Raw genomic sequence first — 23,811 nt, 5'->3', positions numbered from 1 at the left:
AAAAACATTTCGCATGACTTGGAGCGAGAGGCATAAAGATGTACACTTCATAAGATGAAGTGTAAACTTCATAGCATTCACTGTAGCAGATAAGGAATAAAGGCTGCCACGAAATTTCTGCAGCAAAACGCAGCAATCTGTATGATGTAAACCCTTTAATGACAATTTTACAAATCCATGTCTTAGATGTCTATAAACCAATATAGCACCACCAGCCTTCGATGGCAGGAATCTATCATTGGCATAGGAACTATATCCTAAACGGTGCGGTGCTGCTTGCTCCAGCAAATATCTTCAAAAAACGAAAATTGTTGCTGCATTTAATCGAAGGCCAACTCCACTGATCTGTGCATACCTTGAGCCCACTCTCCAAATACAGGATGTTCACTCCTTTGATATTATAACAGGTAATCTGAAAATGGGCACCTTGACGCAATCTCCGCTATAATGTACATTTGATGGTTTGCCTTAGGAGACTACACCAAAGCTATGATGCCAGACACAATCGTAGCCTTCCGGAAGCTTCAGATCATTGCATTGTGAAGTCTCGTTGACAGCAACGTATGCGAAAAATGTCTAAAATGCACATTAAATATACAATATTAGTTCTTTTTTATACAGTCATACCTTGAGCTTTACAATGGGAAGTAACACTAAGCCTACATGATCGAAGCTGCAAGAAAGTAAAAGCCAGAAGAAATAGGCATCACCAGTATAGGTCAATCAAAAGTTTTACATAGGCGCTTAGATGGTACTATATCAGTGACTGTTTCCTGTATGCATTGTAAGATCTAATTAAATAGTACAGCTTGATAAGTGTTACTAGCTGAAAGTGGCATACAATCTGTCTTGACAAAATTTGCACAGTCTTTCATAACATCTTGTGGTAAAAGTCCAGAGCTTTAAAATCAAAAACATTTGTGAAGATTCATAACGTGCTAGTGGCATCTCGGCAGACACAGTTTCTAAGCATAAAAATGTAGGTCCACAGTACCACACTTATGCCACTCTCAGCCACCTAACTCCCTAGATTATGTCTTTACAAAATATACCACACTTACACATAACCATTAAGGCTGTTTACAATGATCCACAGCATTAAAGAATGCACCACTACTTCATTACATTCCAAGGGGTGCCTTGCACATTCATGCACATAAACCTGAGTTATAATTCTCAGTCAATACTTGCTGCCACAACAGCTATAAATTATAGTGCAGTTCATTTAGTCGCAACTTATTAGCAGGTCTCTGCATAGAGCACATACAAATATAGGTGCTATTATCTAGAGGTTGCCTTAATCAGCTGATAATCTGAAGCAATGTTCCATCTTGGTGCTTTACATTTACGATGTCGGCTTAGATGGTATAAAGTATGTTAAGATGAGTGCGTTCATAATAAGAACTCGCGAGACTGTCCACAAACAATCACTTTTTGTTCCATGCATTAACCGAAGTGATAGTGAAACAGTGGCTAAGCAAAATTAGCACCTGCAAGTATGACAGGACACTGCAGTAGCTAACATCTAATCTACAATCAGCTATTACATGTTATCAATATTATTTATGTGCCACCTATCTGACACAGCCACGTGGTGCAGGCATTATAAAGAGAGAGGGTACAAATCTTTATAATGAAAAGTTTAAAAGAATCACATAGTCTACGATGAAACAAGGGTGCAAAATAAATTGCGTCATAAAGCGGCAGGCAGGTCTGTTTCATGAAAAGCAGGTTTTCAAGTCTGAATGTGCTAAAATCCCGCACGAAACGCGAGCCAGAAGTCACCACGGTAGTCATACATGTGGATTCCACAAGTCTGTGCTTTAGCAGTCACCTCTCTTAAGTAGCACCACACCACCAAAGAAATGGCTCAACAAGAAAGTACCTTAGCCCAAAAAATTGATGGCTCTAGGTACATGGCCAATGCTAGGCACTGAATATGTGCCAGGAACTCAAAACAAAATATTGCCTATGGTCCCCGAAAATTCTGCCAGTTGAGCAAACCTGCAAAGTGTCAGCTACTGAATGCTGCAATTAAACGTACTTCTTTGCAGCGGCAAATACTGCCTACGACACGGAGCATCGCAGAAAAGTAGCTCACAGATTGACCACCACAAGTTTCTTGGTCCCGAACGAGTCTTCGAAAACAGCATACACCACGAGGGCGATGCTGCTGCATTATGGGTCTACCTCTTCAGCAGCATATTCACCGCAACACCGCTTATAAAGCAGCTGATGATGCCCGTATACGCAATCATAAATGTGTCCGAAGTCACACAAACACTATGCCCGGATGCGATATCGTCGCGTACGATGTGCCCTCCGACGCACAGTCCGGCGATGTGAAGGTGAAACTCTGTCACACCCTCTGGTCCCCCTGGATCTGCAGCAGTGGCTCGCAGGGCATTGTGTTGGGCGAGGCGTCGCCGGGCGTTATGGTCAGCATGCTGTCAAACTCGCTGGTGTACGCCTTCCACAGGAGGCGCATGGACTTGCGCGCCTCCAGCAGCGAACTCTTCTCCATCGCGGTCCAGAAGAAGGCCATGATGAGGCAGAAGCCCAACAACAGGGCTGCAATCGTGCGGCTCAGCACCAGGATCCAGTGGTAGGCCTGCATCGGGATGACAGGTGCGCAGCGAAGACTCATCGTCATCATTCTCTTCGTCAAAAACCCTGTTAACGGGCACTCCATACGGTAGGGTCGAGGTCAGCTGCCGCCAACCTAACCCAGCAAACTTGCCATGGCTGGGGACAACTCAAGAATTTCCCTGAAAGGAGACCTTGTACCAATGGGATTGGTATATTGTCAGGACATCACAGTCAACTGCCCTGTACCTGCTAGCATGGTAGTGGTTATGGCACTCGGCTGCTGACACAATAAGGTTCGATCTCGGCCGTGCGCAGTCGAATTTCGATGGACGCTACATTCCAGAGGCCCGTGTACTGTGCGATGTCAGTGCATGCTAAAGAACCCCAAGTGGTCGAAATTTCCGGAGCCCTTCACTACGGCGTCTCTCATAGCCTGAGTCGCTTTGGGGCGTTAAAAGCCCATAAACGATAAACCATGGCTGTCAGGTGCAAAGTAGTGACTGGTTTTTGGTTTTTATGGGGTTTAACATCCCAAAGCGACTGAGGCTATGAGAGACGCCGTAGTGGAGGGCTCCGGAAATTTGGACCACCTGGGGTTCTTTAACGTGCACTGACATCGCACAGTACACGGGCCTCGAATTTCTCCTCCAAAGAAATTCAGCCGCCGCGGCCGGGATCGAACCCGCGTCTTTCGGGCCAGCAGCCGAGCACCATAGCCACTGAGCCACCGCGGCGGCTTGCAAAGTAGTGACAGTATGACAGTAACTCAGTACCACTGGATCAACGGAATGGCTTCCTTTGAGAGGTATTTGCTGCTTCATTCTTGAGTTGTATCCAACAATAGCCACCTGACTTTCTACTGCCTTTTACTATATTCAGTGAGGCCAGTGGCAAAATTCAATTTGGGGCAGTTTTTGGAGCACCAAAATTTCCAGTTAGAGCACTTTGGAGCGGAGGAACATTGATTTAAGACCACTCTGGAGCACTGAAACTTCCAACTTGGAGTATTTTGAGGCAATGAAACTTATTTAGAGGCACTGTCAAGCATGTAGTTTTTAGTTCCAAAATCTCGTGGGTTGGCAAACAACACCGGAGAAGTTTGAGTATGACGTAAAGGTGTGCTACACTACTAGGTTTGTTGTTAATGGCACGGAGTCGCACCTGACAGGTCTGCAAGTTGCATGCTGTGTAACTGAAGAACAGGCACCTTTGCAAAATATGTCACGCAATGTTTACTTGAACAGCACGTACTTTGCATATACTCACAAGCACAGTGACTCAACTGTGCTGATGTGCGGCTCTCCACATTTCGTTACTACCTCGGAAGACTATTAAATCTCGTCCCCATTAAAACCTTCCATCCTTTAACTTATGTCAGCCAGTTCCATCACATTTTCTTGCACATCCATGTTCATCTCACTCTGAAGAAATCACCCATACCCAGCCACCTCCACATTCATGTAAACCAGGCTAATCTTGATCAGTCCCCGTGCTAACTCAGGCGTTTTCCTAGAAAATTCTCCCTGGAGTGCTCACAACACCTGCACTAACCTTGAACGATGCATAGCACTTCATCTTTTTAAATGAATGCCAGAGCGCTGGGGTTACCATGTGGCACAGCTGAAACAAATGGCAAAGTGCAAATCCAGCAGTCATGCCCATTTATAACTCAAACAGGGCTAGCATGAATGAGGTCGATGCAGTAGATTAAATGTGCATTATAGCTATGGCATTGAGTCAAGGATAGAACGAATGTCCACGGACACGGTGCTCGGAGAAAAACGAAGACACAGGCGCCAGGATCCTGCGTGCAGGAACGCTCCGTGCAGCCACGGACTTCACGGTGGACATTCATGAGCTTCGAAAAATTTCCGCACATGATGCGAAAAATATGGGCGCTACACAATTGAGACAGAGAGCGTAAAATAACCCTCCAAGTAAGCCCATCACTGCCCTGTTTCGCAGACACTTGCAGCTTATGGCCAGGCTACCAAGCTAGGTGTGGATCTCATTGTACGGATGCGAAATAGAGCTAAACAGCAATGATTTACACCTCCTCCCCCCCCCCCCCCCCCCAAAGCGAAGTTCTAGAGGCCCGTGTACTGTGCGATGTCAGTGCACGTCAAAGAACCCCACAGGTGGTCGAAATTTCCGGAGCCCCTCACTACGGCGTCCCTTAAGCCCGAGTCGCTTTGGGACATTAAACCCCAATAAACCAACCTTCCCGCCTTTGAAACAGGTAAATATGTGTCCCATTAGCAGCGCACAAATTTAGAGAATTGAACCCGCCGTGTCGGAAGGTGCCAGCGGAAGGTGTGGATCACCTGTGGAAGGTGGACGGGCACCGTGGCTGCCAGAATGCAGGCCATGAAGCAGGCGGCCACAATGTAAAAGATGCGGTCCAGGTGGATCCCGTCCATGCTCTGACGCAGCTGCTCCTGGCCCCTGTGGAGTGCATCCAGCAGCCCCGTGGTGCGCCCTGCCTCACCCAGGTGGGCGTGGCCTGCAGTCGCTGCACCACTCCCATTGGCGCCCCCTAGCACGGGCGTCAGGTGACCGCCAGACAACACTGCAAAGCCATGCGCCACAAGACGTCAAAAAACAACAAACATGTTCAACAAACAATGTCAAACATGTTCTATTACTGTTATGTTAGTTTTGTGCTATGTAATCTGCCACGCCTCTTTTTTTGTGCTTTTGCCCCTCCTGCTTGGACCCATCTTAGGGTCTGCAGTATTCTGTAAATAAAGAAAAAAAGATAGGGTGGTATACTGCATTTTCAGCTTGAGGCTTTCATCAAACTGCATTAACAATCAGCAGAAATTACCTCCGCACTCGTTTTCAAACTTCACCTCTAATGTGAAAGCGAATACAAGAAAGTTACAAATACATAATCGATAAGGCGAAGGCAGGATAACCGCTGGTCCTTAATTGTAATGGAGGGGATTCCAAGAGAAGGCAAGCATAGCAGGGGCCGGCAGAAAGTTAAGCGGGCGGATGAGATTAAGAAGTTTTCGGGAATACGGTTGCCACAACTGGCTAAGGACAGGGTTAGTCGGAGAGACTTGGAAGAGGCCTTTGCCCTGGAGAGGGTGTAGTCAAGCTGATGATGATGATGACATAACTGATAATGGGCTTGCTGACAACTTAGAAAAAGAAAAAAAGAAGGCAGGCCACTCGTCATGAGCAACTTCATAAGCCCACAGCTTGAAGGGAGTTATAAAGTAAATGAAGATGTAAATCAGTATCCAGGGACAAAACTGTTCCCGAAGTGTCCTGGAGACATCACTTTTTCATCTGACAGGCTGAAATGATGTCCAGCATGCACATTCAAACAGACTGTTCAGGGAAGAAGTCCACAAGGACATGCACATAGCACAACAGGATAAAACACAGCAGCAAGGCAGAAAAAAAAGACTGCGATTATTTCTTTGAAGCTGAGACTACAGTGTCTGCAAAATCAAGCCTTAAAGGGAGTAAATGGGAGTAAATGACATCCTCTAGTGCATGCCAAAATGGGGATTTTATTACTCCATCAATAAGGAGTATCTTATTACTCCCTTAAAGAAAGGCGTTTAGGAATTCAATGGAGTAAAAGTTGTTTTCCTACTATGATGGAGTGCGAACATGGTACCAAGAATGTAACAGAGGGCCTGGGTCCTATGGTATATGAAATAAAGGCAGAATCAACAAATAACGCTCGCCATACTGCAAGCACAAATAACCTACACGGCAAGAGGTGAAAAGCAGTAACATTGTCAAGGAACTTCAAGCATAAATTACAAACCTGACTGTCTTATTCCCCACCGTGAATGCCCATGCAATAAAAGGAATAAAGGAATAATGCAATTCTAATGCATGCCCAACCTAAAGAAAGCATTGCGCTTCTGGCAGCAAACAATCCAACACAAAGCTTCAGGTTACTGCGGCTTGCTGCCCTACAGACGCAAGAACTCAATCAAGTCAGAGTCACTCACATTCATTGGACTTGGTGACACGCATCACCACCTCAACGGGTTCGTGGTCGGAAAGTGGGAGCCCTGATGGAGTCTTCAAGTTCGGCATCGTGCATGACTTAGTTTCAACGTTGACACCTGTGCAGAAAGCAAAGAGTAAGAAACGAAACGTCAGCATGAGGAAAACAACACCTTCCCCAAGAAGATGATGCAGTACAGAGGAGATGCTTAAAGCAGCTTGTGCCACGGACTGTTACAACCCGACTTCTACACTATCTTGAGAGAAATTAAAAGCCTCAACATTGCAATGCTACCACAGGTTCATTAGCACAAGGTTTCTGCCCAGCTAGGAATGGATATGTAGCAATAACATCACTGTGTTTTAAGCCGTGAGATGTCCTATTTCATCAAACAGAATGTCAAGCTTAAATAAAGCATTTCCTTTAATCAGTGGCTAAATGACACTGTCTGAAGCATAATAGCAGGAGCTTGCAGCACCAGATGAAAACGTCAAGTCTTCAGAAAAATTTTATGATACTACTAATTACACATATCAAAGCAATGTGTGTGGTTTTTATCGCAATCTAACAAAGCACTACACAATTCGATTGGTTTGTGGGGTTTAATGTCTTAAAGTGACTCAGGCTATGAGCGGCATAGTGAAGGGCAGTGAAAATTTCGACCACCTGGGGTTCTTTAACGTGCACAATTCTCACCATGTTTGTGGCATGCATATCTCTGGCAAATGCTCTTCACTGCGTACACACACACACACACACTTTATCTGCACACGCATTTGGCAACTCCACATACCAGAAAATGATCCTGATGTAATGCTAACACATCAGAGCAAGATGCTATTGCCAACCCCTTCCGCAAATCACCCTGGAACATCATTAGAATGCCCAGGTCACAAGCTGAGAGGGATGGAAAATGTGAAACGCACCTCGCCCGACCTTGTACATTACGTAGTCTATCCGCTTCCCTGTTGGGCACGTGTTCTTCTCGTACGATGTGGTGTACACGTTGTCGGGGTGGCCGCACGTAGCACCCACGCACATACCATCCTGAAAGCATTGGCACAAAACCACAATGCAATGCATCAGTTACGCTGGATTCAGCACAAGAAAAAAAAAATGCACTCTTGTACATACAGGCATATTCACCTACATGCAGATGGCAATGCGTACAACTGACATGCCACGTAATGCATGGCTGCGGCACACTTTCCGCTTTCAACAGCAGTCATGCAATCGCTAGTTGCATAGCCTTGAACTAGCAAACCACGACAGTCATCATCATCATTTCTTAACCTTTAAAGGTTTTGTTAGGGATGTTAAATAAGATGTTGGGCAGGTTGCAGAGGTGTTCAATGGTCATACATATAATGAAAGATCAAATGATCAACAGAACCAAATAATTACATAAAAAAGACTACAAAGGAGCAACAAATTCAAATAATAAAATAAAAGCCAAATATGGCAAAAACATGTAGCAATACAGACTAAGAGGGAATAGTGAAGTAGGAAAGTCTGAGCAAAAAGCATGAGTAAAAATTGCTATTCTTGGTTGCAACTGTCAATCAGCAATTGCCTGAACCTGGAAGAATTAGCCTCAATTACAACACGTTTTGGGATTTTGGGAGATTATTCCGTTCTTCCATCGCACTAGGAAGGAAAGATCTATTAAAGGCATTGGTTAAAGCATGCAAAAGCTATATGCTGAAGAAATAAAATAAGAGGCGAGACAATCACAAAGGAGTGCATAAAAGGTTTTCACAAAGTGCTGAGAAACTAAAGTAAAATTTGTGCAAGAGACAAAGAATTGAAATTTTCTGACGGAGCGCTAAAGACTGAATGCTGAGAGATGATTTCATGCTAGTAACATGGAGCCAATATTTATACTGTGACATGATGAAACACGCTGCCCGGTTCAGAATGTCTTCGAGAAAGTGAATAAAATAGGCTTGGCGAGAGTTCCATACTGATGAGTTGCATAGTTTAGTGCGAATGCTTGTTTCATATCCTAGTTGTCAAATCGGTGACGGGGACATTGTAACTGATCTCCTGATGAAGCCAAGTGATCTGGACACACTAGCACAAAGTTGCATGTTGTGATCTGCCCAAATTATGCTGATCATCATGATTCATCTCAAAGACAATCTCAGTTACAAGAGTCAAGTTACACTTTTAGTTGTGTAAATATAATGAATACAAGAAGTTTAACAAGACGGACTGATCAGGTACTGACAAAGCGCTGGAAAAGAAACTGGCAACTGACTAAGCTGCGCCAGTAACAAAGTGGTTTGCCAGAGACCCTGAGGTCTTGTTCTTTTGCACACTAACGAAGAGACAGCATGTTTCACCATTCTACGCTTCAGAAAAGACACACAGCCAGCTTTTGAGTAGTGTGGCAACACATAAAACCATTGCACTGGTATGTAGTCAGTCAAAAGTGGAAAGGGCACTGACCCTGGTGACTTTCTCCTGGTCAACAAACGTATCCACAAGGTCTGTGTTGTAAAGGATGATGTTGTAGGGTGGGTCCAGGGGCTCGGTGTTGAAGTCCCCACCCACGATGGCCAGATCACAGCTTTCACTCGTGTGCTTCACATATTGGCTCAGCTCAAATGACTGGCAGATACGATGGGACAGGTAGACATCACAGTTGCGGTTGTACTCTGCGTGAAGCTGCGTCAAACAAGAAAAGTAAAATAAAAATGAGAGCCATGCTGATCAGATTGATGCAGAAAGAGTTACACAAGAGACTGTCCACCGTGTACTTTGTGTGGAATGCAACAAAACATTATGAGTGGCGGGGACAGGATGTGTCACTCTTTCGCCAATCCATAATCCAATCCATAGCCATCCAACAAGCCAATCCATATTCCAATACATCAATCACCAAGCCAAGCTGTGATCGACAATCCAATCTATAATCTAATCTATAATCCAAAAGGTACAAACTGCCAATGAAGAAAAATAAGAAAATTTGGGTCTAGGCGGGAATCAAACCCTGGGCTGCGGCGCGCCAGACAGGGAAGGTTCCACTGTACCGCGACGGTTCGACGTTTGCAGCTGAATAAAGGCACGTCTAGTGAATGCAGAGTTGTCATAGAAGCGTATATGAGTAATTATGAGCACATAAATTACAGATGCCGCAATTTACCAAGTATAAAAGTACGCTTCCAGTTAATTTACTTCTTGGCGTGTCGTAGCCCCATCATGCGGCACCCACTGAAAACTCCCCTCGCATTGTACAACGCTGGCCTAGTAGATGGCGCCATAATGCAAGCACAAATGCTTTCGCATTACTGCATGTAATTTGTCTTCAGTGCTTCCTTGAAATTTTTCATCTGAATGTGAAGATGGCTTTCTGGCACACAACAGCCAAATGGACCCCCCACTGTACAGCGTCCATCTCTCCCATTTTGCACTGCATTTCCACCCTAACTGGTAATGCTATTTGTGGTTTTTATTTATTGTGTAGTGTAGCAGCCGCGCTCTCTCACTGTGATGAACTGTGGCAGTGAAAGACGACGACGATCCTTAGGTGTGAAGCTCGCTCGCAGCCCGAACGTTTGGCTGAACCTTTTGTGAACGTTGCAGAGCGACCTAGGTTCTGCTGAGTCACAACACCCATCCTACAATTGTTGTTGTTAATTGCAGAACTATTTCCTCAAGTAATAGTAAACCAAATATGGTTCTTTCAAATCTGTTCAAATGCAGGTACAGTCTTCCTCAAAAGTATATGGACTACTTTGCACTTGGCTAGTGCTGTTGCCGGACTCCGTGGTAGTTCTCAGGTTGCACTAACGATTCACTAACTTATGACCATTAGACATTCGAGTAGGCTAAATTAAGAGTCACAAACTATGCGATTAGCACACTTTTCACTGAGTCTGTACACAGAACACCATGGCAGCTCACAAGCATTGTCTTGAACCCACTTACATAAAACAAAATAGATGTCACTTCTATTGCAAAGTGTTGATATTGGAGGCCATTATTTTACATAATGGTTGCACAGAAACATGCACCACTGGCATTAACTTCCGGCCGATTTATTTTCAGAGACACCATGAAGAACTTGACACAGATAGAGAAATGAGCGCATGTGCAGAGGAAAAAAACGGCAGAACCAGGGTACACGACAGGGATTATAATTTCATAATACCTAGAAGCCTAGCTCTTTCTGTGACAGGAAGACAGACAGGCTGCTAATACAAGCCTCCTTCAATGAGGCTATCTGTGTTGCTTTCACGAGTTAGGTATGCTCCTGCCCATGATCAAACACTTATCAAAAAACAACTCGCAGCCATACTTCTTGCAGTACATGGCCGAATTACTTCAATTCAATGTTCTCGTGCTATTTCTTGTTCATGAAGCCTGTCGTTGAGTGCTCCCCCTGTATAAAGTTTACCATAGTGTTATTTTTGAAAATAAATAAGCTGGAAGCTAGCGCCAGCAGTGCGTGTTTCTATTCTTTGCCCCTTGTGTCACTGCGCTAAATGTACGACATTACCACTGCGTGCACCACTCCTTGAGAACACTGCTGCAGCAAGGCAGTGCTCACAGTGCTTTGCCTCATGCAGATATGAAGATCTGCATGATTACAGACTTGGCGCTATTCACCACCTTTGCTGCAACATTGCTGTTGCACCACTGCATCCAGAAACCATGGCGTGCTTCTATAGCAACTTTCCACCTGCCAATCCACTCTGAAGTGCCTCGAGAGATAGGTGCCCAATGCCAACACTGCATAACTTGACACAGAAAACAACAAAACTTGATCCGATCACATTCCTTGCCGCAATGTATATCAATGCAATGGAAACCGTACCCCGCTCCCCCACACAAATATAATTACTGTCGACACCGCCCCAACAACTGCTGGCCGCGGACATAGCACACGGCGTTCGTCGTTTTCGCATCTGATAGACCTCAGGGCGTCAGTGGCTATAGGCTGCATCACAAAGGCGTACACAGCAGAGAAAGGCCAAACGCGACGACGGCTGCGATCGAGAGAATCTGATCGAAGTCGATTTAAATGCTTATCTCGATCGGCCCTGTACGCTGAGGGCGCCGGCCTCGTCGAAGTCCAAAACACACACGCACAAAAAGAAGCGAATTTAGACGAGGAAGCGCAACAATGTCGCTTTACGAATGGCTCGCAGAACGAAAAAAAGAAAACGAAAATGCAAGTGAAAGAGAGAGAGAGAGCAGGAATGAAAGAGCGGCGGGCGCTTTAATCTGAAGATTGCGACAGCGATGAGAAGAGCAAAAGCCGCGAGGATGTAGCGCAGCCTGGGTTGTGATGTGAGGAAGGCAAAGGCGCGACAACCCGGCAGGACGGCGCGGCGACCTCGACTCCGCGATGAATGCCGCGATACCGCGAGCGCTGCGTTTCTCTTTTTTTTTTTCCCTCTCACTTTCGCTTTCCGCCTCACGGCGAGCGTTATCGGCGGTGCTCGATAAGAATCGGGAACACGACCGTTTGGCGCGCAGAAAGAAGGTCGCGGCGAATGGACGATGCTGATTAAAGTCGTTCGTGGCCTTGAGACTTTATAAACAGAGCATACAAGTGCGACTTCGAAGCGCTCTCGATTAGAACAGCGGTGAATCAAGTGTTTAGTGGGGCGTTATTTCAGCACTGCTTTACCGCGTACCGCCTGCTGCCGACGGTTCCAGTTGCGCATGCGCTTTTGGCCGACAACGATGCTAAGCCTATGATTTTCTTGAAGTATTAAAGGCGAACTATAATTTTGGTTTGAGCCGGCTTGTTGGTCAGACTGCACGGCGGAAGGCACAGCGCGAAAAGGCGATGTCGAACACAAAACGGCAGACAGATGGTTTGGTTTGGTTTATTGGGGTTTAACGTCCCAAAGCAACTCAGGCTGTGAGGGGCGCCGTAGTGAAGGGCTCCGGAAATTCCGACCACCTGGGGTTCTTTAACGTGCACTGTCATCGCACAGCACACGGGCCTCTAGAATTTCGCCTTCATCGAAATTCAGCCGCCGCGGCCGGGATCGAACCCGCGTCTTTCGGGTCAGCAGTCGAGCGCCATAACCACTGAGCCACCGCGGCGGGGGAAACGGCAGACAGAGCACACTCGGCTTTCCGTTAAACAGGAAAAAGGAATTCGATTTCGGCAATTCAATTATAAATTATTTAGCATCTCTAGGGGAGTACCTTGGGTGATCCATGTATTAAACACGTCTTACCCATCATTACAAAGATGAAAATGAGGTGCCTACACCGACACTCTGAACACCCCCCCCCCCCCCTCCCCTCCCTCCAACCTCATAACAGATGGCTCTACTCAAAGGGCGCGTGAAACACACATGGCGATGCCTGCTGCGTTAGCACCAAAGGGAAAGGGCATGTGGCTCAGTGGTTATAGGCGCTCGTCTACCAAGCCGGAGTACCCGGCCGTGTACCCGCGGAGTACCCGTGTACCCGCGGACTACCCAGAGTACCCGACCGCGGCGGCCGCGTTTCGATGGGGGCGAACCGCAAGAGGCGCCCGTGTGCTGTGCGATGTCAGTGCACGTTAAAGATCCCCAGGTAGTCGAAATTATTTAGGAGACCTCCACTACGGCACCTCTTTCCTCCTTTTTTCTTTCACACCGGCGCGGTGAGATATGAGACAGATGCTGCGCCATTCCTTTTCCTCAAAAACCAATTTTCACTGTATAATCGCTATCCCTCATGTTCAGTATGTCCTTTCTCCGCGTGCATGTTTGTTAGCTTCTCTTTCAAGTTGCACACCTGTCCCAGCCCCGCGGTGGCTCAGTGGTTATGATGTTCAGCTGCTGACCCGAAAGAAGCGGGTTCGATACCGGCCGCGGCAGCTGCACTTCGATGGAAGCGAAATGCTTGGGGCCCGTGTACTGTGCGATATCAGTGCATGCGATGTCAATGCATGCGTTGAAGATCCCCAGGTGGTCGAATTTATTCCGGAGCCCTCCACTGTACGGCACCCCTTCCTCACTCCTAACTTCAATCCCTTCCTTCCCTTACGGCGCGGTTCGGGTGTCCGCCGATATGCGAGAAAATTAATTGCTGCGCCATTTCCCTTCTTCAACAACCAATTTCAATTATGTGGGTTTTAAGGCGGGGGTTCCATTCCGATTGGGCGAATGCACTCTTTTGGGCTACGTTCGTGCGAGCATTCTGCGCGTTTTTCGTGTTCAAACAGCACATGGTAGGCATAGTTCGAAAGCTTAATGTACAAGAGGGGATATTGCAGATGACGTAGTTGGAAGTTTCGTTGATACTATACCTAAGAAAATTAACTACAGTATAGAACCCTCTATAGTAAAGTAACTCCCAGCAAAAATGTTTACTATATCAGGGTCTTTAACTATATCAGTTGTTGGTGATGGCATGACTCTGACTATGCTCTCTGGCTGCTCGCTAAGCACGAAGTGTTGGTTTAGAAGCACTCAGAAATACCTTACCTCCCGCTGTTATTGTCCCTTTATGCAGTATTTTTTTTTTTCAGTTATCGCATGTCATCACGTTTGCGACATCGTTTATTTGGTTTATAGTGGGTTTAACGTCCCAAAGCGACTCAGGCTATGAGGGACGCCGCAGTGAAGGGCTCCGGAAATTTCTAACACCTGGGTTTTTCTAACGTGCACATCGCACAGTACATCGCGGCCGGGATCGAACCCGCGCCTTGCGAGTCAGTAGCCGAGCGACAGTAAACCACCGTGGCGGCTACGACATCATTTATACCTTTCGGAAGTACCGTATTTAGTAGACGCATACAATGTGGCTACAAAAACAAAGCGAGTTTGATTCCGTCAGAAAACCAAAGCTTTCCATGATCGCGGCGCCGTCTTTTGTGGCTTCAGCGTCATTTTAGAGCTATCAGTTTAGAAACACCTTTGGCATACCGTGTACCGTGTTACCGTTATCGGTACCGGAGTACCGGGAGCCCGCCAGCCCACCACCAGTGCGCATGCGTAGATCGCCTCAAGGGCGCCAGATGGCGCCAGGTACCCGGCAAATGTAAAGGCAGATGCACGAACGCCTGCGGCATCGGAGCCAATCAGCGCGTGTGAACTGGCAGTGGGCGAGATCCTGGTACTCTGGTAACAGTAGCGCGGTGCACGGTATGCTAAAGATATCTATAGTCATGGGCGGCAGAACCGCCTGTGCAGTGCCGCCGCGCCTCCGCTTCTTGTCGCTGCTTCCCTGTGCTTTGCGCTGGTGTGCTACGAACGCTCGCCCTTTTACTATAGTAGGATACAACTTAAAAAAACAGCAGTTGCTAACACTGGGCCGCGGTCCGCGGCGTCTTGTATTACTCCGCTGGCCAATACAAAAAGTAAACGAAACCAGTTTTTTAATGTTTGACTATATCAAACACTGCACGTAACAAAATTCTAGTGCTCATAACTTTTTTCTTGTGCTAAGCTTCTTGTTTACGTAACAAGAAACTCTTAAGCAGTGCACTATTTTTTTGTCGTGGAGGAATTCTGTGCGCGGAGGCTGATTGTGGGCGGAGCTTCACTGCAGACTTAAGTTGTATCCGACTATAGACCAGAATCCAGAGCCGCTCCTGGGCGCGGCCATTTTGCGCCGACTGGCGCGCCGCGGTGCGGGCGTTTCTTTGAGGACTGCGGGGCTGCGGCAGATCGGCGGCCGCGCCTGCATATAGCCGCGCTTCGGGCGCTAAAAAAACATTGCCGAGCATACTTCCGCAGCGTGACTGTGTTGCAGGAAGTATTCACGTTATCAAAGGGAGCACATTGATGCGTTTTAATGACATTTAGTTTGACATTCACGTGAATTGTGCTGACGCTTAGAACGCGCTCGTGCTTATATCGCTACCGTCTTGGTGCTCCACTGTGAAAAAAAACAAACTTTTTGTTCAATATCAAGTATTAAGTGTGCGGCTAGCATGCAGTTCCAATTCCCATGCACTCTTATCCTTCGGCCATAAAGTACCACCCACAAACAGGGCTTTCTTGTCGCATATGCGTGGTGCGCCAGTTTATCAACAAATTACCGCTGTGAGCTTAACTGATTCGCAGCGCCAACAGAAAACAAAATTTGTCATGGTTTATGCAACCTGGTGCATAAAAACGTACTTTTGCTCAAATTATCAAAGCTTAAATAGATATTAGCAGCGAATCCAGCTGTCACGAATTCTGAGGTCCGAAGTCGCGTTCATTTTATTCTGTAGCTCTCGCCGCGTGTGACAGCGTTGCGTAGGCGTTTGGCTAAGTGTGAATGAATGTATTAAAATCACGCATATTTTCCTATGATTAAGGTAGATAGCAAAAGCAGAAAGACACTACGGTAAATCCTTTACCCCCCCCCCCCCCCCCCCCCCCCCCCCCCGATCCATATGACATGTGTGCGGAAAGAGCAACTGAAATCGGTAGCGGTCATGCTTACAATCCTGTGCATGAAATGTGTTTAATGGAAACTAGAGCAAGCTCAGCGCAAGGAGATGATCGAAAACACGCGCTTCGTCGGGACAACCTTCAGTCTGCAGCTCGCCTATCCAGTTACTACACCACTGAATCAAATCAATAAATCCACATTCCTGTGCCTAAAATTACCATAGATGATAGCGCACGTAAAAGTCGGCAACAAACGACACGCCAACGCAGAAATCTGCTTAGAAGTGCCGGTTTCCAGTCCGTACGCTACATGGCCGAATACTCCGCGGGAAAAATCCTTTCTGTTTGCAATACTATTCCAGAATTTGCCTGAGCAGCGCCGCCGCACCAGCGGCTCGGTGGAGCAGCGTCGCCGCTGCGGTGCCAGCGTTTAGAATCCTGAGCCAGCCGAATATCATCACTGAAAAACGTAGCGCGAAAAACGAGACACAGAAAAGGTGAAGACAGGATACGAGCGCTAATGATCAATATCAATATCATCATGGTGGGCACAAACAACGCGACAGACGCGCACTGCCTCGCCGCACTTACTCACATCCAAATGAACGAAAAAATACTCGGAGATGTCACGCTAACGACTAACTGCGCGCAAGATAACCGCAGTACTGTCTGGTAGAGGGAAAATGTGAGTAGTGACGCACAGCTCACACCCTCATACGTTATTACGAAGCACTACAACGACAGAAGCCAACACGTAAACATGCATTCTACGCGCGGCGCCGGCGCGATCCGCAGTCCATCGGTCCGCGCGCGCCGATAGATGGCGACTGGTGTCGAGAGTAGGGGCGCGCCAACAGCCTGCGTGTGAGGGTAAAAGAATCTGGTCTATAGCTTTCCTTTCCCAGCGACCCGCGCCGCCTTCTTTCTACATCCAAGGGCAGCTTCACTTTTTCCATGCGCGCCGCGCGATTTGCCTCATAGCCTCAATGTCTTCAAAAGTTGGCTTCTCCTCGCGACTTTCAAGCTTAGTGGTGAAGCCACCTCAAAGAGTGTCGTTTTATCGTATTTAGTATTTATAAATGCCTCGCGATCCTGGACTTCGCGCGTGCTGCAATGCCATCATTCCGCGGGAAGTACACCGCCACGGCCAGACGCTCTTTACCATAGCCGTTTCTTCAAAAAATGATCTTTACTATAACCGAAAAAAAAAAATGACAGTCTAAAGAAGGCGAAATGGGACCGCAGCTTGAATTTACTATATCCGAGTTTTTAATGCAACCGAGTTTGCTATACCTGAGTTCTACTGTAGTACAAACAGCTTGAAAACAGTAAACTTCAATTTACTATATCCGAATTTTTACTGTAACGGAGTTACGCTATATGGGGTTCTACTGTAGTACAAACAGCTTGAAAAGAGTAAACAGTAAAACTGGAGCCTTGTTCCTAGCTCTCCAACTCACAGCACATTTCTGCCATTTAAATGGGCATATTCATGACAAGCTTCAAATCCATTTGCAGTGCAAGTCCTGGTGATAAAACGAGAATATATTGCAGCGAAAGCTGCTTCAGTGTCTTTTCTAGGGGAAATCAGCATAGGCGCCGCAGAATGTAACTCGCGATCACCATCTGCCTGAGTGGAGTGTTGGCCAGTTGAGCCAGTATCTTGAAGGCATGGGTGTCATCATCATCATCATCAGCCTGACTACACCCACTGCAGGGCAAAGGCGTCTCCCATGACTCTCCAATTAAAGGGACACTGAGGAGAAATTGAAGTTGGCTTGTATCGACAGAATACCAGCTCCTGATTACAAGAACGCCACTCATACTAACAACAAAGCTCTTGTAATGTAGAAAAGAGCAAGAACAAAAATACAGGTATTGCCGCCACAGGCCAAACTCGCAAGTACAAGCGTGATGAGGTCATAGGACAAAACAGTGTTGCTAGAACCAATGGTTGTAGCAACACTAGGACACGAGAAGCCACGAATCACTGGGGCGCAGCCAATGCTTGCGCAAATCTCCTTGACGTCGCCAGATGGCGCCACGTACCCAGCAGCTACGCGCGCGCCTGCAGCATCTGGACCAATCAGCATCTGCTTACCCGCAGTAGGCGGGCTCCCGGTATTCCGCTAACGGTAACAAGGTACAAGTTATGCTAAAGGTGTCTATTTGCGAGAACTTCGTTTCGAAAACGGGATCCATCGTAACGTTGGCAAAACGCCGGTGCAAACGTAAACGAAGCGACGGTAGCGACGGCCGCAATAGCCGCAATAGCGACGGCCGCAGTAGCTTTCTTTTCGGCTGCTGCCAGGCCGCACTGCTGGCTGCCAGAAATCACGGAGTCTGCGTTACGTCATGTTTCATGTCTTGTTTCACATCACTTAGTCCTGTGTCGTCATAGGAGAATCCCAAGTTTGAATCAGAGCGGCGGGAAAAACTTTTTCAACTTCGAATCCAAATTTCTTAGCAATAAATGCATTTTTCGCTGCCGGCCAAGTGGCAACAAAGCCATGAAATGCCGAACTATCGGATTTTGCTTTAAAAAAAATATTAATAGAGCTCTCCTCACTGTCCAATTAACCCTGTCCTTTGCCGGCTGCGCCCACAGTGTCCCCGCAAACTTCTTAATTAATCGCATCAACCCACTGAACTTTCTGCCGTCCCCTGCTGCGCTTGCCTTCTCTTGGAATCCACTCCGTGGATGCTAATGTGAAAGCAACAAACTACAGTCACTCATTTACACCACAGTGTGTTTCATGCAGAGAAAGCAATAAACTAAAGACACTCATTTACGCAAGAGTGCCCCTCATGCAGAGCAAATAATTTTGGCCCTACTGACATGCAGCAAGCTTGGAAAGGCCATCAGCTATTCACTGTTGTGCACACAGTGTGTACCGTGGTTGGTCATGGCCTGGAGTCTCATGACAATTTTCTGGTGATTTTGTTTGCTTTGTGGCTTTGCTGACCAGCAGGCAGCAGAAGAAATGATTAGGTCATACTTGCGCCAAACCTCATGTCGTTGTGAAACATGGAACAGGCAACACCGCCTAGAGGTAATCACTGAGTGGTGTTCATCTACGCTTGTAAGCAGGCCAGAAAGCATCTAGACACACCTTCAGCCCCTTCATTCAAAGTCACTTGTGTGTATTTGCTGAATGCACTTTACACTGTTTCAGGTTACAAAGAACAAACAAACAAACCATCTTGAATAAACAGCGCGAACGAAGACGAGCACAAAAGACAAGGAAACGGACGACACAGCGACATCTATGCCGACATCTATGTATTTATACTTGTATGATCAGCAATAAACCCTCAGTTGTTAGTCAGCGCTGTGTCGTCCGTTTCCCTGTCTTTTGTGCTCGTCTTCGTTCGCGCTGTTTGTTCAAGATGCTTAACCAACTAGCCCGCCAAAACGTGTTAAAACAAACCATGGTTGCCTTTTATAGGGGCTATAACAATAGTCCAGTGATTAGCCCCCTCACCTGTTGTGAGCAATGGGGGCAGAGCAGCTGAATGCTGCATATGAAATTTCTCGGCTTTACACACACCCGCACGACAGGGAGTGTGGCTTAGTGATACCTGACATATTGACAGTGATAAACAGCACCAGGAATAGCAATACTGCACTTCCCACACACAGTACTGCTGCTATATCTGGTGCTTTCCTGGTCGATTTCTGGTTCAGGGTTCGATCCCCGAACCAGAAAACGAATTTTTCAACCATGAAGTTTCTGTGAAAGCTGTATAGCTTTTCTTTGTAGCCATATGGCTGTGCTTTTGTGGATGCAAATGAGTAATTACAGCAAAGCCCCGTAAATACGATTTTTAAAACAAATAGGGAAAAGAAGCGAATTTTCCAGGGAAACGTATACAAACTACCTAATTTTTTTTTTGTAAATGTAACTGCTGAATCAAGTACAAAGGCTTTTATTTACAATTTCACTTCATAAGGATTTACACTAGCATTTCTTGGCACACAGTCAGAACAATCCTTTTCTCATGCTTGCATAATTCATTCTGCATTTTGTCTTAAAGGTCCACAGACACTAATTTTAGTTGCATGTTTTCTTCCTTCAAATGACATATTGCGCATTAAAATCAATGGTTCACCATGTGGTATTCCCCTACAACCACTAAATGATCTAAATTGAATTTCTTTAAAAGGTAGGAACACGCTAAAAAGACAAGGGCAGAGAAATAGGAATGAAAACGACACCACAAGAGCAGACTTCCAACTGTTTATTGATGAATGCAAGCACATGCTACATATGAGCGGAACCTTCAATTATAAACTATTTAGCTGCTGTAGGCGAATACCATGGGGCGATCCGTGTATGTATTCTAATGCCTAACGCATCATTTCAAAGAAGAAAATACACAAGCAAAAATTTGGTGTCAGTACTCCTTTAAGCATGGAAGGAAGTTCGCAACACATTCTGTCCGTCGACAGCAATGGCGAAAGTAGCCGAAATCCCTTCCTCGTCGTTTTCAATTGTTTCGCCCCAATGCACCTATGAACTGCGGAAAAGCCGCCGCGTAGGCTTACTGTCACAGCGTTCTTGCTTTCCTTGCTACGTTTCCCAGAACTGATCGGCTTTTATGTAGGCGCACCGTTGTAGTTCTCAGAAGCTTCGTCCCTTTGCTTTTAGGCATTCCAAAAAAGCCGCGCATTTCCCTCTTCATGTCGCCTCCTCGCGCGAACGACCCACTCGTATGTTAGCGCGTCATTTTTTTTGTGCTTCGCCCCTTTACACCTAGGCAGTGCAGAGAAGCCACACAGGCGTGAGACTGCCACTGCAGTCGTTTTTCACGTCGCGTGCACCCACGTTTGACCCACTTGTATGCCTGAACACGCGCGGTTGGTCAGAAAACGTATTATACGAGCAGAATTTGGTAAATTTTCAAACGCAGGAGCCGGGACTTCGTGCTATCCGGGATCGTATTAACAGGTAGAAACAGGGACATTTTTAATGCCCGCGATTTTGAGTGTACAAGCCGGAAAATAGTGTGAACCTCAAACGTACAACGATGTTTTGCTCCCTTGCGACAAATATACTCCATCCTGAGGAATTCCCCTAAACATCGAACCAACACTGTTCCCACTTCCAAAGTTGGTGATCAATACGCTCTCGCCAAACTCTGTGCTAACCGTTCTGGTTAGCTCAGTCTGTAGAGCGACTGCTCCGGTGAGGCCGTGGTCCTGGATTCGAACCCTGAACCAAGACAAATTTTTCTTCACCAATGAAGTTTCTGTGAAAGCTGTATGGCTTTCCTTCGTAGCCGTATGGTTGAGGCTCAGTGGATGCTAATGAGTAACTACTCCCTTATTATACTCAAATATAGCTTCGAATAATTTTGGACTTGCATTATTAGTTGAGTCATTCAGTGATATGAATGGATGGATATTCAATTCGCTATTTGGAAATTTTCATATTTGCACACCCATATGAACTACAGTACTAAGCCAGATACAACTCAAGAACGCAGCGGCAAATGCCCCTTCAAAGGACATGCTCCAGCCAATGGCATCGGTTTATTGTCATGAGATCACTAATAAACCCTTCGCACTTGCCACTCTGGCACGGCAAGAGAGCTGGCAAGTGTGAGGGGATCAACCACGCTTTAACCGGAATAACCGCGATGTGATGACAATTGGTCGATGCCAATGGCTAGGTAGCCTCCTCTGAGTGGCATTTGCCACTCGTTTGGGTAGCTTTGGTTTACGGGATTTAATGATCCAAAGTGACTCAGGCTATGAGGGGCGCCAAAGTGAAGGGCTCTGCAAATTTTGACCACCTGGGGTTCTTTAACATGCACTGTTCTTGAGTTGTATACGACTATAGTCACGATGTCGATTTCCATGTGAATAGAAATTTCAAAGCTATTTAGAGGCCAAAATATCAGAGGCCAATATTGAAAATCATGTCAAATTAAGCTCCACTCAATGCCTGCGACTTAAACTTGCTAAGTGGCACCCCTTGTGGGGACGCTTTCGTCCCCTGCGTTCGCTTTCCCTCAACGCGCTAGTTCCCTGTGGTTAGCTCCTCCTCAAAGCACTCCTCTCGGTTCGGTGACTTTCCACTAACAGGGGAGGGCGCTCGCGTCGCAGCGACACCAGCGCCACGGATGGCGTTTTGCTGCGCGCTCGCGGGGAGCTACGGGGTCTCTTCTCCCTCGGCAACGGGAAGCGAACGGACGTTTCGCTCGCGGCTTCGCTCTTCGTCGACGGGCGCCCTCGGTCGGAACTTACTCCCGCCGAGCCCGACCCACAGCTGGGACAGCACTAAGGCTGGCGTGCGGGACTGTTTCAGGGCGTGGGGAATGAGGCTTGCACGCGAGGAGCGCAAAGAGATTACCATCGTCTCTGACGCAATCCTCCTGCTTTCTAGGCCTCTTTCCGCGGGCACTGGGGTGGCCGCATCTCTTGCCTCGCTTAGGTCCGAGCTTCGAAAGCTGCTCCAACGTCGATGGGATAGCTTGAGAGTGATCTCACGTGCAGAGCGGTGGGAGAGGGAACATTGGTGCAGACGCCACCTCCTCCGACGCCGTCTCGCGCGCACTGAGACCACACTGTCCTCCTTGGTCGATCCTGCGACGGGTTCCCTCGTCGAAACACCTCAGGGTGTGCTCGACTTGGCCCGTCAGTTCTACTCCACTCTGTACTCAGCTCCACCTCCTAGCTCAGCATCGTTCCCCTTCGAAAGTCCATCCCAGCCAGCATGCGTCTCAGGTAGTCCAATTGAAGAAGACGAGCTCCTCGCGGCACTTAAGTCTTTCCATCGAAACCGCAGCCCAGGTTCGGACGGCCTTACTACTGAGTTTTATGTCAAGTTTTGGGAGAAGCTCGGGGGGCCTTTCACCTCATTAGTGAACAGGCTCCTGAGTGAGGGGACCTTGTCAGGTACTCAACGGGAAGGGCTGATCACTCTCCTTTGCAAGGACGAGTCGAGACGCACTGACCTGCGAGCCTGGCGTCCCATCACGCTCCTGAACATAGACTACAAGCTCATAGCCAAGTGCCTGTCCATGCGCCTTACTTTGTTTCTACCTGAGATTATGGGTCCATATCAGGCTTGTTCCATCCCCGGTCGTTCAACCCAGCTCCATGGTTTTGCCCTCAGGGATCTCTTCCAGTGGGCAGAGGCCCGTAACATCTCCGGAATCCTCTGTTCCTTTGACCAAGAGAAGGCTTTCGACGTTGTTAGCCATCCATACATGTTCCAAGTCCTGGATGAAGCTGGCATATGCCCTGAGTTCCAACATATGGTCAGGGCATTGTATTCCAGGCCAGTTTCCTCAGTTAGTGTACAGGGTCGTGTCAGTGAGGCTTTTAATGTGGGCCGTGGAGTCCGGCAGGGGTGTCCCCTATCACCTGCTCTCTACGTCCTAGCATTTGAGCCTCTCCTCCAAAGATTGGCTCGTGACAGTCGCACCAATAGGTTCCCGCTTCCACCTGGTTCCCCGCCAGCTCCCATTTTTGCCTATGCAGATGACCTCACCATCGTTGTCCCAGATGAGGCTTCAGTCTCCTCTGTTTTGGATGTGATGGAGGGGTACTGCAGGGCGAGTGGGGCTAGGCTTAATCGGTCGAAGAGTGCTGCCTTGTATTTTGGCCGTGCACCCTCCAGCCCCCAGCCTGCTCACGGCCTCCCCGTGAAGGCTGAGGTTCGCATTTTAGGTTTCTACTTCAACTCGTCTGGTCTATCTCCGTCCAATTGGTCTATAGCAGAAGACAGGATCGTAGACAGGGCTCGGGCATATGGGACACTATCATGCCCGCTCACGGCTCGCGCTACGGTCACGAGGTCCCTCCTGTTTTCAGTACTGACATATGTCGCCGGCATAACACCTCTGTCGGCTCGTACGAAGCTCCGCCTGGAACGAATTCTCTTTCGCTTCCTT

General features: G+C 47.3%; 1 protein-coding gene across 3 annotated transcripts in view; it reads right to left on the bottom strand.

Annotated features, from left to right (window-relative positions):
• Positions 1-140: 140 nt before the first annotated feature.
• The window catches only part of nSMase (neutral sphingomyelinase), a 41,420-nt gene continuing 17,749 nt past the window's right edge, over positions 141-23,811 (bottom strand). For all 3 annotated transcript variants that reach the window (XM_089560349.1, XM_089560351.1, XM_089560350.1), the window contains 5 exons: positions 9,017-9,235; positions 7,492-7,612; positions 6,567-6,683; positions 4,914-5,158; positions 141-2,611 (listed from right to left, as the gene is read on the bottom strand). In XM_089560349.1, coding sequence (XP_089416475.1) covers positions 2,360-2,611; positions 4,914-5,158; positions 6,567-6,683; positions 7,492-7,612; positions 9,017-9,235 — 954 coding nt within the window. In that variant the 3' untranslated portion in view covers positions 141-2,359. The remainder of the gene's footprint in view (positions 2,612-4,913; positions 5,159-6,566; positions 6,684-7,491; positions 7,613-9,016; positions 9,236-23,811) is intronic.

This window comes from Amblyomma mixtum, chromosome 9 (genome assembly GCF_055824585.1).
Source record: "Amblyomma mixtum isolate Tamu chromosome 9, ASM5582458v1, whole genome shotgun sequence".
In the NCBI taxonomy this organism is placed as follows: domain Eukaryota; kingdom Metazoa; phylum Arthropoda; class Arachnida; order Ixodida; family Ixodidae; genus Amblyomma; species Amblyomma mixtum.
The sequence above is the reverse complement of the archived record's forward strand: the minus strand, read 5'-3'. Positions and strand labels throughout refer to the sequence as shown.